The 14,046-nt window shown below is 44.9% G+C and overlaps 2 protein-coding genes across 5 annotated transcripts in view; one reads left to right on the top strand and one right to left on the bottom strand.

Annotated features, from left to right (window-relative positions):
- RAB19 (RAB19, member RAS oncogene family) overlaps positions 1-14,046 on the bottom strand; it is a 327,487-nt gene that overhangs the window by 165,028 nt on the left and 148,413 nt on the right. The window lies entirely within an intron of this gene.
- On the top strand, positions 669-13,416 carry LOC134162522 (protein mono-ADP-ribosyltransferase PARP12-like). 4 transcript variants are annotated; one of them, XM_062616430.1, is made up of 10 exons: positions 669-2,774; positions 2,986-3,114; positions 3,456-3,566; positions 5,788-5,923; positions 6,392-6,512; positions 7,546-7,636; positions 8,855-8,930; positions 9,639-9,769; positions 11,579-11,730; positions 12,166-13,416. In XM_062616430.1, the coding sequence occupies exons 4-10, from the start codon at positions 5,864-5,866 to the stop codon at positions 12,444-12,446; spliced, it is 912 nt and encodes a 303-aa protein (XP_062472414.1). In that variant the 5' UTR covers positions 669-2,774; positions 2,986-3,114; positions 3,456-3,566; positions 5,788-5,863; the 3' UTR covers positions 12,447-13,416. The 4 variants fall into 4 exon arrangements, with proteins under 4 accessions (XP_062472414.1, XP_062472413.1, XP_062472412.1 ...); XM_062616429.1 differs by having other exon boundaries at positions 669-3,100; positions 3,441-3,566; XM_062616428.1 differs by having other exon boundaries at positions 669-3,114.

Below are 14,046 nucleotides of genomic sequence, written 5' to 3'. Positions count from 1 at the left end.
AATAGAGGGAGGGAGCATGTTGCAGACCTTAGAGTTCAATACATGGAAGACAAATGCAGGTTTCAAACCGAAATGCTATAGTAGCCATGAGGTGGACAAGTATTAAGAAAGGAAATGTGTGGGGAGAATAAATTAGATTTAATGTAGATGAATTGGAAAGTAAGAGGCAGGGGAATTAAACTTAGTTCACCAGAAAGTAAACCCTTTGAAATTTAAGTATTAACAAAGTAAGGTGAGCATGTTTTGCTTTGTTTTATTGCATAAGCAGAATAAGCTTATTTTGTTTTGAAATTTAAATTTTCAATTTTATTTTTCTGAAATGACCTTTCAAAATGCATAAACACATTTAAAAAAAAAAAGTTAAATATTAACAAGAATATAATAAAGTAGATCCTGACCTTTCCTCCACCTCCCTAGGCCTGCTCCTCACCAGTGAAGTTGAAAATTCAGATTTTGGCCCAACTCCAGTGACTTTCATTTTCTCCTTTACTTAGACAAGACTTTAGTTAGGTGAGACTTGGGCAGATTCCTGAATACGTGCATCTTTTGGTGCTGTAAGAAGACATGAAAGACTTCATGTCAGAGCTTTAACTTCAAATATGCAGTCAAATGGCTTGCTGAATCAGTACCTAAATGCTTATTTGAACTATTGACATAAGAAAGGTTTCCATTATTAACATGTCAATGTTATATCCAGATAAAACAGCAACAGGCTATTCCCAATCAGTTAACTGTTAGTCTTTTCCTAAAAAATGGGTACCAGTATGCTAAGACTCTTCTAATGGTGACTGGAGAGACGAATAGCAGAATATGGAGCTTTTTTAATCTTTTGTATCAAGCATTTATGTACTTAGAGTAAAACCAAAGTACAAACCCAATGTAATCTACTGAAACTTGTAAAATTCACCATCAAGATTTGGAACTAAATAAGTTGAGGGTGGGTTTTTTTTTTTTTTTTTGGTTTGGTTTGGTTTGGATTTTTGTTCTGGTTTTGTCTGGGTTTTTTTCAAAGCAATTGAGAATAATTTTTCTTGTTATGACTGCTTCCTGTTCCTTTGCTGAGTTAAGCTGGGATAGCAGCACTGTGGTTGCAGGGCTTGTTGCTCATTTCTCCCCTCCCCTCCTGCAGTTGAATTTAGAAGCTGCTGGATGTTGTCCAACAGGAAATCCAGTCTTACTGGGAAAACCATCACAACCTACTCAAAGGTACCAGCTTTAAATGATAATGTGGTTTCAAATGAGAGATGGAAATGTTTTCAGGCTCCCAGACATGGGTTGCTCCCCCCTTGCACTGGACTTTGCTGAAGCTGGAGCCCCTGGCACACCTACCTACAGCATCACAATGACCAGGCTCTGCTGTGGGTGGCTGGGGAACCAACCTGCAAAAGACCAACCTGCAAATGACCAGGTGAGCCCCATCACCCAAACATAGACTGAGTCCACCCCCTTAGGTACTGGCTGGGGGGATATTCCACATCTTGAGATAGAAGCATGAGGTGCTATTAGCCTGGTCCTGTTCTGCAGGACCCCTGAGAGCACAGTGTGCCCACACTGTAGCATCAGTACTCATACGCATCAAACCTTGGAGCAGTCAGAAATTGCAACAGAGCTTCTGTGTGTCTGCAGATAAACACATGGAAAGGGTGAAGCAGGGAAGCATCCCTTTTCTTGTCCATTTCCTCCAAAGAGGAAAAGGAAATAAGAATTGAAATTCCTGAGAGCAGAAATAAGTAATCCTGCCCATCGGACAATGGTTATTTTATACATGATAAATCATCTGATGTATGCAAAGAAACAACACTAGGGTGCCTCTGCTGACTATGCAGGAATATAATCTTGCAGGGCTATGTGTAGGATGTCTGCTCTAAGATCTGTCAGGTACTGGAAATGCAGACAGATGTAGTACCACAGTTAGAAATCAGAGGTTCAGCAGCTCTGCAGGTGACATTGCAGTTGAAAGTGACAAAACTAAAATGCACGGTGCTCAGGAAATATCAGTTCACAGTGAGCTCGTATCCAGTTTGCGGCAAGTTGTGTGTGTTTAGAGAGGATTGTGTGCTGCTGCCAGAAAAGCCATGTAAACATTTTCTACCAAGCCAGAATGTTTTTCCTAGAGCTGGTATCTCATGCCTGCTGAAGCTCTTGGCTTCAGTTCAGGAGACTATTTTACTACAGAATTCACATATGCGAAAGTGAACCTGTGGGACCTGATCCTATAAATCTCATCAGTCAAAGGGAAGCATAAAAGGTTGTGCAATTTTGTAGCTGAGAGCCAGAAACTATATGGGAGGTCAAAAGCCAGTCAAGAAAGGCCAGATGGGGAAGAAACAAAGTTCAACTTCTTAATCGCATTTGTGGCTTTTTTTGTTTGTTTGGTTTTTTTTTTGGGGGGGGGCTGGGGGGTGGGTTTTAATATTGTGTCTATAAAATGCACTCAGAGTGCAACCTTTCCAGAAACTAAAATAGATATATATGTGTTTCAGCCACCACTGATCTGGTCTGACCTGATCACTGACTGATCATCAGGAAATAAAAATGTTCTGGGCAATTCAGCTGAATATAGGTTGTGTAACCAAGGGAGAATAAATAAAGGTTGCATCTGAGCAAGTTTACGTAGTTAGTACTCCTTGACCTGTTGTTAAGCTTTATGCTTCACAGCTTTCCTGGGTAACGGTCAACTTTTTAGACTGAAAGGCTGGAGGTCAAACTGATAAGCTCCTAACATTTCTCTGATTTCCGTGCAGGAAGAACAGGGCAAAGGCTCAGCCTTCAAGGTAAAGAAATACAAATACTAGGGATGGTACAGAGCTCTGTGGGGGCTGACAGCCTGCCCTGCTGGGCTCTCTGCTTGCTCTGCACTGGTTTGGGTTGCTCCATGCAGTGCTGCATATTTCAGCGCCCCCAGACAGTGAGATAACCAACAGGGAGAGTATGTTAAGAGATGCACCCACTTTCTGCATTGAAATTTGGGGTTCGCATTGAAAGGTAACTCCAGCTTTTGGCTGTCAAAGAATGATCTTCAGCAGAAGCTGCTCCCAGCAGGAATCTTGAAAGGAGATGGTCCTGAATATCCTCAGCCACTGGAAGGAATTGGCTCAAGGTAGGTCCTGGTGTGTGACGTCAGGAGCCAAACAGGGGTAAACTATGTCATTTCATAGGGATAAGCTAGGCTGGTTTGTAGGGATGTTGATTTTACTAATGCACCTGTCAAAAACATCAGCTGTGCCTGGGCAGTCTGCTCATGCCTGGCAGGTGTGCATGCATGCGGCGCAATAACCGGAAGCATTACTCAGCTCCCTTTCCTGAAGGTCAGTGGCTAGTGCAGAGGCATCTGTGACGTCCTGCAGAGAGAGACGCCGAGAGAGACAGCGAGGTACAGACACATGCAGTTGGGAGTTCACGGGAAGCTCTTGCAGACCAGTTGTATTTTATTTCTGAAGGTCAGATTGCACCAGGGGGACTTTTCACGTGTGGTGCAAAGGTTCAGAGGCTCTTCTGACTGGTGAGCTCATGGCTGATGCCTTTGGCTCCCAGGGTGGTGACTGAGCAGCTTGGCAAGTGGGACTGTGAGTAGGGGAGCTGGGGAGGCAGCGTGTGTCGGGCTTTCCTGGGGTACCGCTGTACTGGGAGGGAAGGGGGAAGAAAAAAGTTGTGGATTCCATTATTTGTGGGCTTGGCTTTAATGTCTTCTAGAAGGATTCCTGCTTGCAGTCAGTCATACCGTAGGCTGTGTTTGTATCTTCATTAATTCGTCCTTTCTTCTACATAAGGGAGAAACATACATGAGAAAATGTGGCATGAAGTTGCTTTTTATATATTGGTCCATTCTCTCAAGTAACAAGTGATAGGACAAGAGGCAATAGCCTCAAGCTGCACCAGGGGAGTTTAGATGGGATATTAGGAAAAATTAATTCACAGAGAGGGTGTTCAGGCATTAGAACAGGCTGCCCAGGGCAGTGGTGGAATCACTGTCCCTGGAAGTGTTCAAAATCTGTGTAGATGAGGCCCTCAGTGACATGGTTTAGTGGTGGGCTTGGCAGTCCTGGGGTAATGATTGGACTTAATGATCTTAGAGGTCTTTTCCAACCTGGCTGATTCTATGATTATGTGATTCTGCAGAAGGTGAAGGACCACTCCCTGCCTTGCTGGAGAAATATTTCTATCTATCTGCTTTATGAAGTGTTTTAATTCTGTTTCTTTCTAGTTGGGGTTAGTTGGTGAGTGGAAAATCCCTGCAAGGAACAGAAATCGAACAAGTGAAAGTGAAAGTAGGGCACAGAAAGACATTTCTGAAAGCTGATGTCAGGGCAAACTGGGAGCCCTGCGTCTTGGCAGGGGAGCTGGCAGGAGTCTATGGAATAGGGAGAGAGGGAACGGGGTGGGGGAAGCAGTGCAGAAAAGCTGCCTGGAAACCTTAGCCCACCCCACTCCTGTGCTCTCCTTTCCATTTCACCTCCACTCCTGTCAAATCTCACCCTTCAAATCCACAAACTTCAAATTCTTGTGCTGTGGCAGCAGCAGCACACTGCTATGCAGAGGGGAATAAAAGGACAGCCACATCCAAAAAAGTCTCTGAGGAGTGCTGGATCTCCTGAGCCTCCTGCAATGGGATTTGAGAGAAAATGCATTGGGAGCATTTTTTTAGGAACAGGCCTGGCGGGTGTTACTGCGTACAAAGAGCAGCCATGGTCTGAAGACAGTGCTGGAGCAAGCAAAGGCTTCCTTGCAATTTGTTCGGGCAGTCCAGGGCTGCCAAGCCTTTGTGGACCTTAGTACTGCAATCAGCTCTGTAAAGCGCCTCCTGTAATGATTCATCTGACTGGCTTGCACTGAATACCTGTGACCCCTGCCAAAGAATGAAGGGTGTACTAGAGCAGGATAAATGATCATTTAGTTTCAGTTTGAATACTGTGCTCAAATTCTTCAGGCAGCTCTAAGTGGCTCAGCCACAGACATTTGCAAACTCCATGGCATGCAGGTGGGAGCTCTCATTTGTGTGTATATGTTCCTCAATAGAGGAATGTTGTAGGAGCAGAGAAATGATGAGATGCCTAGAAAAATGTTGTCTAGGTCCAAACTTGGACATTCAAAGGAGACTGGAGCCCATCAGAAAGCAAAGTAAAACCCTCTGAATTTGAATTATTGGTGGCTACCTGTCTCAGCTTCTTTTCTTTGTAGGTGCTGTGTCTCCAGGGCAGAAGACAACTGGTGGTGCCTTTGAGAATGCTCCCCTGCTAATGGTCTCAGCTGTGTCCTGCAGCGTGTCTGTTTAGCTGGCTGTCCAGCACCTCTTGGTCTCTTCTCACTGAGACCACTCCTGCAGCCCACACTGCCAGCACTTGGGCACACTGTACCTATGAGTGGCTGCTTTGCTTCCCTGATGTTATCAGTGCCTTCTGAAGGCACTCTGACTTCTGCAGCTGATCACACACTGCCTAGAAGCTAAATCTTACCCGTTAGCCAGGTGGCACCATTGGCCTTCATGTAATGAGCTGAGTTTATTGTGTCAAGTTGTATTTTCTTCCAATGTGTATTTTAGAAAGATGTATTTTAGAGAAAAACAGTGACTCAGGTCCAAGCCACAGAAGTCAGGGTAATTTCTGTGCTGCTTACCATGCCCCATAAATGTACAAACTTCACGTCCTTGGTTCTGGGCCAAATCTGCGCTTCCTAGCTGGAAGGGTCTCCTGAGAAGTGACTAGACTTCGATCAGATCAGGGATAACAAATAGTTCGACAGCTTTGGAAAAGACCCGTATTTTAATCTGGGTTTCTCTTCTGATGCTAGGGCCAAGCAAGCAGCCAGGCATCGATCAGCTGTTCTGAGCCTGTGGGGTCTTCTGGCTCATCCATCTGCTCCCAAAATGGAGTATGCCTGGTACTGGCTCGATAATTCTGGGAAGTGGATTGAATATGGGAAAAAGGTGAGATCCATCTCCTGTTAATGACAAAAATCTCTTGTTAAGCCATCCTTAGAGAGTTATTTGGGGCACATTGCTCTGCCGCTGGTGTTCCACACATGCCGCTGGGTGCCCTTGTATTGCTGCTCTGTGCACTGGTGGATTTGCCTTATTAATTGTCCCACAAAGCAGTACTGCTACTCTGTGAAAGCTTTCAAAGGACTGGCTTTGAAAGTGGGTGTGTTTTGAGAGATGACAGACATCTTTTAGCTGAAGATGACCATACAGGCTGAAGGCTGCTTTGTTGGTGGTGTTACAAGCAGCAGATCTCTGTGGGGTACCCATCTGTCACTGAAGAACAAGATTCGTGAAGCCTTAGAGGCTTAGTTCAAAATGGCATTCTGTGACAAAGGCTGGGGAAACACTGTTATTTGTGTCACCTAAATGAAAGGCTGGTTTCTAACAGGTATAATTTCTTTGTTTTTTCTATAGCATCCAGATCACTGCTGTGCCACGGTAACATCTGAAGTTCTAGAGAGGGAATTCCAAGATGACCAGGAAGGCTTTGTGTTATTCAAGGCTGGTTCTCAAGCATATATATTAAACTTTAATGGTAAAGTATCTCCTTGTTTTAAGTTCATTACACAGTGTAACTGGCTCTAAGGTAGCCTTCTTCATGCAGAGGATTCATCTGCATGTCTGGGTTTCTTTGAACAGGTCGTTTTCCTCCTGTAAGTTTTCTCCAAGCAGAACTTGAGCAGTATGTACATCTCTGCAATTTTGAAATGCTCAAGCTTCTAAACTTGTGCATCTGTAGTCAGAAAAGCATGTCTGACAATATCATGTTTTCAGAAGAAGAGCTGAGAGTAAACACTTTGTGACGTCTGACTTATGCATCTGGGTTTATACAACTAAAGAGGAGAAATGAGAAAAGGCAAAAAAAAAATAATGCACCGAAAAGTCAAATGGTAAAGAAGTCAGCCTATGGTAGATGTCTTGCAAGCTAGTCAGAGAGAGCACGCAGTGCAGCAAAGGAAAATTTAGGGCTGGTTGCACAGAGAGTGAAAAAGGAAAATAAAAAATGCTTTTCTGTTTCTCATTTATTCACCCATCTTAAAATCCCTGTTAGCTTTCCAAGCTTTAAATCTGTTTTCTGGCATGAGTGGAGTGGTGTTTAAAGGAGGAAACAATGGATAATTAGCCATGTCACACAGCATGCGCCCTGTGGTATTGTTACAGGACCAAGAAGAGAGGACAGACTTTCCTCTTAGCACCAGTAACAATCCCACACTGCCAGGACAGCTAGATTTATGGCTTCCACCCTACTGAAAGCTCTTTGTTGCTGTAGGCCTGACATCAGATGTAGTTTTCTCTGTCCAACAGCCTGGATGTGAATGGCTGTGCAGGTGCAGCTGGTGGTTGGGTGCTTTTGAGCTTCATGACCTGTGTTAGCAGGTGCTGACCTTGCTGGGCTCCAAGCAGAAGCAGCACAAATGGGAATGGTTTCAAAGCGTGGAGTGGGGTGTCTGTGGTACAGAGCACTGTGATGTGATATTCAGGGCTACCTCCTTTTCTCTAAACACTTCAGAGTATGTGTCCCTGGACAAAGGTATCTAATTATTGAGTCATTGTGGTTTTTTTTCAAGGCATGGTCCAAATAAACTTGCACTATAAAACTAAAAGGAAAGTTGCCCGACGGCCAAGATTTCTGCCTTCTCAAGATGGACAAGACGGAAGGTAATATACATTCGTTATTATTAAATAATGCTTCTAGGTGACAGCACCTTCCTGTTGAGAAGCTCCTCCTACCTGCATAAAATTCAATTTTAGACTTCTTAATTTGTAAATACCTTTTGCAGACCCTTTTCAATGGCGAATTCTGCAGTAACAGTACTTGTAAATTATGAAACCCTTCCATGAAGCTTGCTGGAGGGATGTTTGGTGGCAGTCTCTGGCAGCTGTAAGAGACCCCTTGAGTAGGTTTATTCTCTCTGTGAGTGCAAGGCCAGGACACATAGGGCTGACACAACTGTGCTAGGAATTTTTATTCCTTGATTTATGCTCTGACAATACTGAATAAACTGTGCACAGTGTAGGAACAAGGGACTGCCAGTCCTGAGAACTATGGAGCAGACAGATGCTATCTATCCCCTGCAAAGCTGAGGGTAAAATAAAAATGCAGAAGTAAATCCTTCTAATGAAGTGAACTGGATGCACTTATTTGGGATACCTTATCTTATGGCTGTTTTTAAAGAAAGTTGACAGGATTTGAGCATGTCTGGTGTAGAACTTAATTGTGCTACTGCTTTATTCTAAAAAGAGCCATCTTTGCATTAGAAACTCACCAGCAGGCAGTGAACATGAAGCTAGGGGTTCAATTTAAAGGTTACTTCAGCCAAGGGTGGTTGATTCAAAAAGAAAACAAACTGCAGCTCCTGAATGAATTCTAATGCTTCTATTGCCTGGGTTAAAACATGCATGTGCGCAGGAGGGCGTTAGTGCTGGAAGTTGTTAAGCAATAACTGGTGCAATAGTCCCTGCAGGGCACAACTATCCACAGCAGTCTCCTGACATGCTTGGTCCTGGGGACAGGTCTGGCCAGTGACTGAGAGCTGAGTGGCTGCATGGAGGGAGAGGGCGTGTGCTTCCGTTTCCCGGCAGAGGTTCAAGCAGCACATGTCAGGTCTAGCTGGAGCAGTTGTATAAACCACCTGGCTAGAGGCATGCTACTTCTCATTTGAAGCTCTCCTACCTGCCAAGAGATGCATTAGTGCCAGTAGGATGTGTGTGGAAAACTGGACTTGAGAAAGGCATGATGGTTATGTGGAAAGTAAAACAAAAATGAAAAGTCTGGGGATATGCTAGGGCTGATATACAGCCAGCAGCTGCATCCTTTGGAAGGGGGATTTGGTTAGGAGTATAGTGGACTGACTTGCTCCTTTTTCTTTTCTGCAGCTCAAACATGACTCTATCCCATTTTGTTTGTCCTCCAGAATGGGACCAATCTGCACTGCCCGATATTGGGTTCAAGGTAGGTCTTTCCAGCTCTTCAATTTGTTGGGAAAACTAGATCCTGTACTCATTTTTCTGAGAACATGACCCAAGGCGATTGAGATGTTCCCAACTATTAAACAGATCTTATGAAACAAGTAACTATGAGGTGAAACAAGGCTGACAGTTTCACATTCAGAATAGAGCCATGTCTCCTGGGAGGCTCTCTGAGACGCCCAACACATACCACACAGGATAAGAAAGGCCCTTTTGGCCATTACTGATCTTGTCCTTTGCACTCTCTGAAGGCACCTGATCCTCTGATAAACTGCATCTTAAGGGGGTATTGAAGTATTTCCTCCATTGATTTGAAGCAAAATGTTATTTGATGTAGTAAAAACTATGGCTTAGCCCTATAGGGAAGGAGCTAGGGTGTCAAGGTGAAACTGATACTCTTTTCCAGCCTGAACATTGCTGTGCACTTCACCTTTAGGTTACTCTGAAGTAAAAATAATGTAGACATAGAGGTATGTCCACCACAGGAAGCTCATGTGGGATTGCATTCATTTCCCTCAGTTAGTGCCTGTGCTTCCACGTGGGGAGAGGAAGGTTAACTGGAAAGACAGAAGCAGCCTGGGATTTTAATGATAGGGCTTTTTGTCTCACTTGAGGAGGTTCATGAGTCCTTTGGAAGGACTAGTTGTTACTGTCAATAATTCCTTATTTTTGGTGTTTTTAAAATTTTTAGCTGATAGATGTCAGCTGCACTTCCCTTGAATACAGTAAAATTAAGAACCTGTTTGAGAAGACAATGAAGGATTCCTTTATCCACAGACTGCAGAGGATCCAGAACCCAACGCTTTGGCAAGTTTTTCAGTGGTTTGTATCTATTCTATTTCATTATCCTTATGGTAGCAGAAGACTGGTATTTCCTGATCTGTTGTCCTCCATAATCTGCGTTAGGCGTTGCCAAATCCAGCAGCCCAGCAGAGGTGAGACTGCCACGTATCTGTCTGCCAGGTCCAGCTAGAAGTGAGACTTAGCACGTTCCCAGTAGGTGCAAACACACATACACACAAAACATGAACATGCACACAGCTGGCCACAAAACCTAACACAGACAGCATGGCACTTATTCAATCATAAATAGCACCAATGGTCTCATCCTGTCCCCTTCCTCTGGCCAATTGGGATGAAAGCCTGTTACTGGAACATACATACATGCATGCATCCCTGACATCCATCCCATCCTAGGAACTGGTCTTAGACACTCACCCTACTCATGTGCTGGCCCCTGGGTCCTCTTGTCTTCAGTTATGTTCTGCATAGACACGCACCCGTATGCAAATGGAACTCTGTGGACTTATGGTGTCTACAGTGGTTGGTCTGGACCCCCTGGTCCCTTTGGTAAGCAAGCTCAGACCTTCTGGTCTCTCCAGCACCTTATGACTGCTCCAAAAGCTGGCTTCCAGGCCAGTGACCCTCCTCTCTGTCTGTCCAGCCTTATGTTGGCTAGTGATCACACACTGACACTCACACCTTCGCTTGCTGCAGGTGCTGGCACTGTAGGCATATGGTCTTGTGACCCAAGGCCCTACTCCAGTTGCTGCACCCAGACCCCCATGCATGCACATGTGCACAGACTGAAGAGTCCATCACCCAGGTAAGAGTTAGAAATGGAGTTTAATGAGAAGATAGGGTAGACTGCATGGATCAGGCACAGGGCATAGCCAAACAAGCCTACTGACTACACAATTGCCTGTTTTTACACAACCAGCTCTTTGTACCCCCTTATCCACCTATTTTCCCGTGTTTGTTCCTCCTCAGCCCATCTTGGTCCCTCCCTTCTCCCACCTACAGTTTCTCTGTTAAACATGCCATTATAAGTCCGGTGCAATCCTCAAATACTCTTTCCCTCTGTCCCATAACAAGCCTCACACTCTCATAGGCAGTACTCTCCTCATGTCCGTGAGCTGCTTTGCACCCTTTCCACAGCTCACAGTGCTGAGTGTCTCCGTGGTCCCTGGGGCAGCCCTGGGAGTTACTGGTGCTCCTCTTTTTATTGATCAGTTTTTTTGGGGTTGTTTCTGTTCTTTTGTGTGTGTAGAAATGAGCCTTTTATCATGTAACCTAGCATGGGGGGGGGGGGGATGTGGAGGGGTGTCTCCTTAGTAGTGTTATTAAAAAACAAAGTTATTTTCCTTCACCATTTCTGAGCTGTGAAAATTCAGATTTATTCTTTTTCTGTTAGCCTCTTTCACATAGGAGTTTGGTTCGGTTTGGGTTTTGTTTTTTTTTTGAAGGACTTTTTATGTGATAAAGATAGTGGTAAATATTATACAATCTTCACTGTGGCATCATACAGCACAGTTTTATAATCATATTTATGCATTCAGGATTTATATAACCTGGGATCTGACCAGTTCAGTCAGGAGATGTCTGTCTCTTTACGCTCTCATGTGGTATGAAACTGTGGGTGACACAGTCCATAACGATGCTGAGAACATTTTGTTTTGCTAGAAGGAGCCAGCTATGCAGCAGGATACCAATAGAGTGCAAAGCAGGCAGTAACCCCACTGAGAGTGCTTTATGTCACTGTTCCTCCGTGATCCCAAAGTGGGAGGAGTTTTGTTGGGAAATTGTCCTCATTTGAACCAGGGTAACACATCATTCTTTTTTTGTCCCTAGGCAAAAGGAGCAGATGAAGAAGCTCAGTAAATTGGAGTGTGTGGATGAGCGGCTCCTGTTCCATGGGACAAGTCTGTCCCACATGCCTGCCATCTGTGAGCAGAACTTCGACTGGAGGGTGTGTGGGACTCACGGGACAATGTATGGGAAAGGTACGAGTGTGGAAGTGTTAGGTTCAGGGGCTGTAGCAGCACAGGCTGCAGACCCCAGCCAGGTCAGTGGGTGTGAGGTGACTGAGTGTCCCTGACTCCTGCTCTTCTGCTATTAGGGCAGTCTCACCTGCATGCATCTGCATTGCTGCAGGCAGCATCCACATCAATCCCGGTTTGGGAGGTGCTAAAACCAGCCATTTTTGCCTCAGGTACCTGCTCTTCAGCAAAGCTCTTGCACAGGTGGAACTGGGATGTTGGTAGCAAAATGTGTCTGGAGATAGTCAATGCTTTAAAATAAGCTGATGTGGGACCACCTGGCAATGATGTGTATAGAGCTCCTGGGGTTGTTGAATTGCTGGCTGCCGAAGTGCGGATAGCAGATGTTTGTTCCTCGGTTCACATACTGTCTTTCCTGTGTCTTTTTCTGGTCCTTAGGAAGCTACTTTGCCAGAGATGCCAGCTATTCTCACAAGTTCTGTTCCTCTCAAAGTGGTTGCTACAGCATGTTTGTAGCTAATGTTCTTGTGGGAGATTTTGTTCAGGGAAAACCCGAACACCTTCGCCCTCCACTCAGAGACAGCAATTCAAACAGACTTTATGACAGCTGCGTGGATGACCCAACAGACCCTTCTATCTTTGTCATCTTTGAGAAGCACCAGATTTACCCTGCCTATATCTTGGAGTACAGGAGCAATACCCACTGTAGGATCCTGTAATGAATGCTGGATTCTCCTTTGAATTTACACTGAAGAAATTACACTTTAATACATCTTTTTTTTTGTTTTAATTTTTTTTTAATGCTATTCAATTTTAGTAGTAGCTTTAGAACATATTGTAATGCAGCAAACCAATATCAGTCCCTTGAAGGATTTCGGGGCGTATTTTTTTTGGAAGCAGAAAGTGCTGAACTTTCAAGGGAACTGGAGCACCTCCTGTATGAAGATAGGCTGAGAAAGTTGGGGCTGTTCAGCCTGGAGAAGAGAAGGCTGCATGGAGACCTCATAGCAGCCTTCCAGTATCTGAAGGGGGCCTATAAGGATGCTGGGGAGGGACTCTTCATTAGGGATAGTAGTGACAGGACAAGGGGTAACGGGTTAAAACTTAAACAGGGGAAGTTTAGATTGGATATAAGGAAGAAGTTCTTTCCTGTAAGGGAGGTGAGGCACTGGAATAGGTTGCCCAAGGAGGTTGCAAATGCTCCATCCCTGGCGGTGTTCAAGGCCAGGTTGGACAGAGCCTTGGGTGACATGGTTTAGTGTGAGGTGTCCCTGCCCATGGCAGGGGGGTTAGAACTAGATGATCTTAAGGTCCTTTCCAACCCTAACTATTCTATGATTCTAATCGCCACCTTATTTCTAGCCTGAGATGGGGATGTACCTGCCTTGCATACCCTGATGCAGTGACACCTACCACTGTTGAAAGCCACACTGTTGAATGTATGATTAGCTTGACCCACTGATACAGTCACTTAGGCATGAATCCTACCTGTGATGGTGCTGGTGTGTGACAAAGGGAGACTGGGTGGGGAATGTGAAAGGAGGAAAAGTGAAAGTAACTGCATCATGGTGCACAAGAGAGGAATCATGACCTGTTTTTCCAGTAAATGGCAGGAAGCTCCTGCATCCTGGAGGATTTTTAATGAATACTGGCAAGGAACATTGCTCCCTGAACACATTGCTGATAGCTCTTCTCATGTTATTCTGTGTCAAGTTTTCCCATCTCCATGGTACCCTCTCCTTGCTCCGTCCCCACTGTGTTGATGTTAAGAGAAGCAGGGACATTGCAGGTGATGAAGTTAGATCCCCACCCCACCATCATACTAACAATGAGGAAGTTGCTGAATGCAACTGGCATGGCACATGGCAGTGTCCCACATGGGCCATGGAGCCAGTGCTTGCAGCAGTGACCAGTGGGGCAAAGAAGGTTTGTGTGGGGTGGTCACTGATGCACCCACCCCCTTCCCCACTCTGCAGACTGAAGCTGTCTGTGGCTATTTTGAATTGCCCTGCTGCTGCCTGGCACTTCTCTGGGTATTTGAGAAGTGCCCCAGCCTTATGTGCTCCCATTTTGAGGGACAAGGGACAGCTTGGTTGATGGACATAGTACTTGAAACTTGGTGGGTGGTAGGATAACATTTGGGATAACCAATAGCATGGAAACAAAAATTAATGCTTTATTTTGAAACAGTCTTGCTGTACAAGCTGTTGTAATTCAGCAAAGGAGTCAGAAATGGTTCATGCCATGAGTGGGAAGAACCAAGATTAGGGATGTGTGTAGGATCTCATCAGCTTTCATAAAGCCTGCTGACTTTGGGCA

Source organism: Pezoporus occidentalis, unplaced genomic scaffold, assembly GCF_034315485.1.
Source record: "Pezoporus occidentalis ecotype Australia unplaced genomic scaffold, CSIRO_AGI_Poc_V1 ctg19, whole genome shotgun sequence".
Taxonomy (NCBI): Eukaryota; Metazoa; Chordata; class Aves; order Psittaciformes; family Psittacidae; genus Pezoporus; species Pezoporus occidentalis.
The sequence above is the reverse complement of the archived record's forward strand: the minus strand, read 5'-3'. Positions and strand labels throughout refer to the sequence as shown.

Bases quoted from the DNA above. Each gene is read 5' to 3' on its own strand.
- LOC134162522 (XM_062616430.1), top strand. From the start codon at position 5,864: ATGGAGTATGCCTGGTACTGGCTCGATAATTCTGGGAAGTGGATTGAA. The intron at 6,513-7,545 runs GTAAAGTATCTC...TTTTTTTTCAAG, and splicing joins ATATATATTAAACTTTAATG to GCATGGTCCAAATAAACTTG. The intron at 7,637-8,854 runs GTAATATACATT...TCTTTTCTGCAG, and splicing joins CAAGATGGACAAGACGGAAG to CTCAAACATGACTCTATCCC.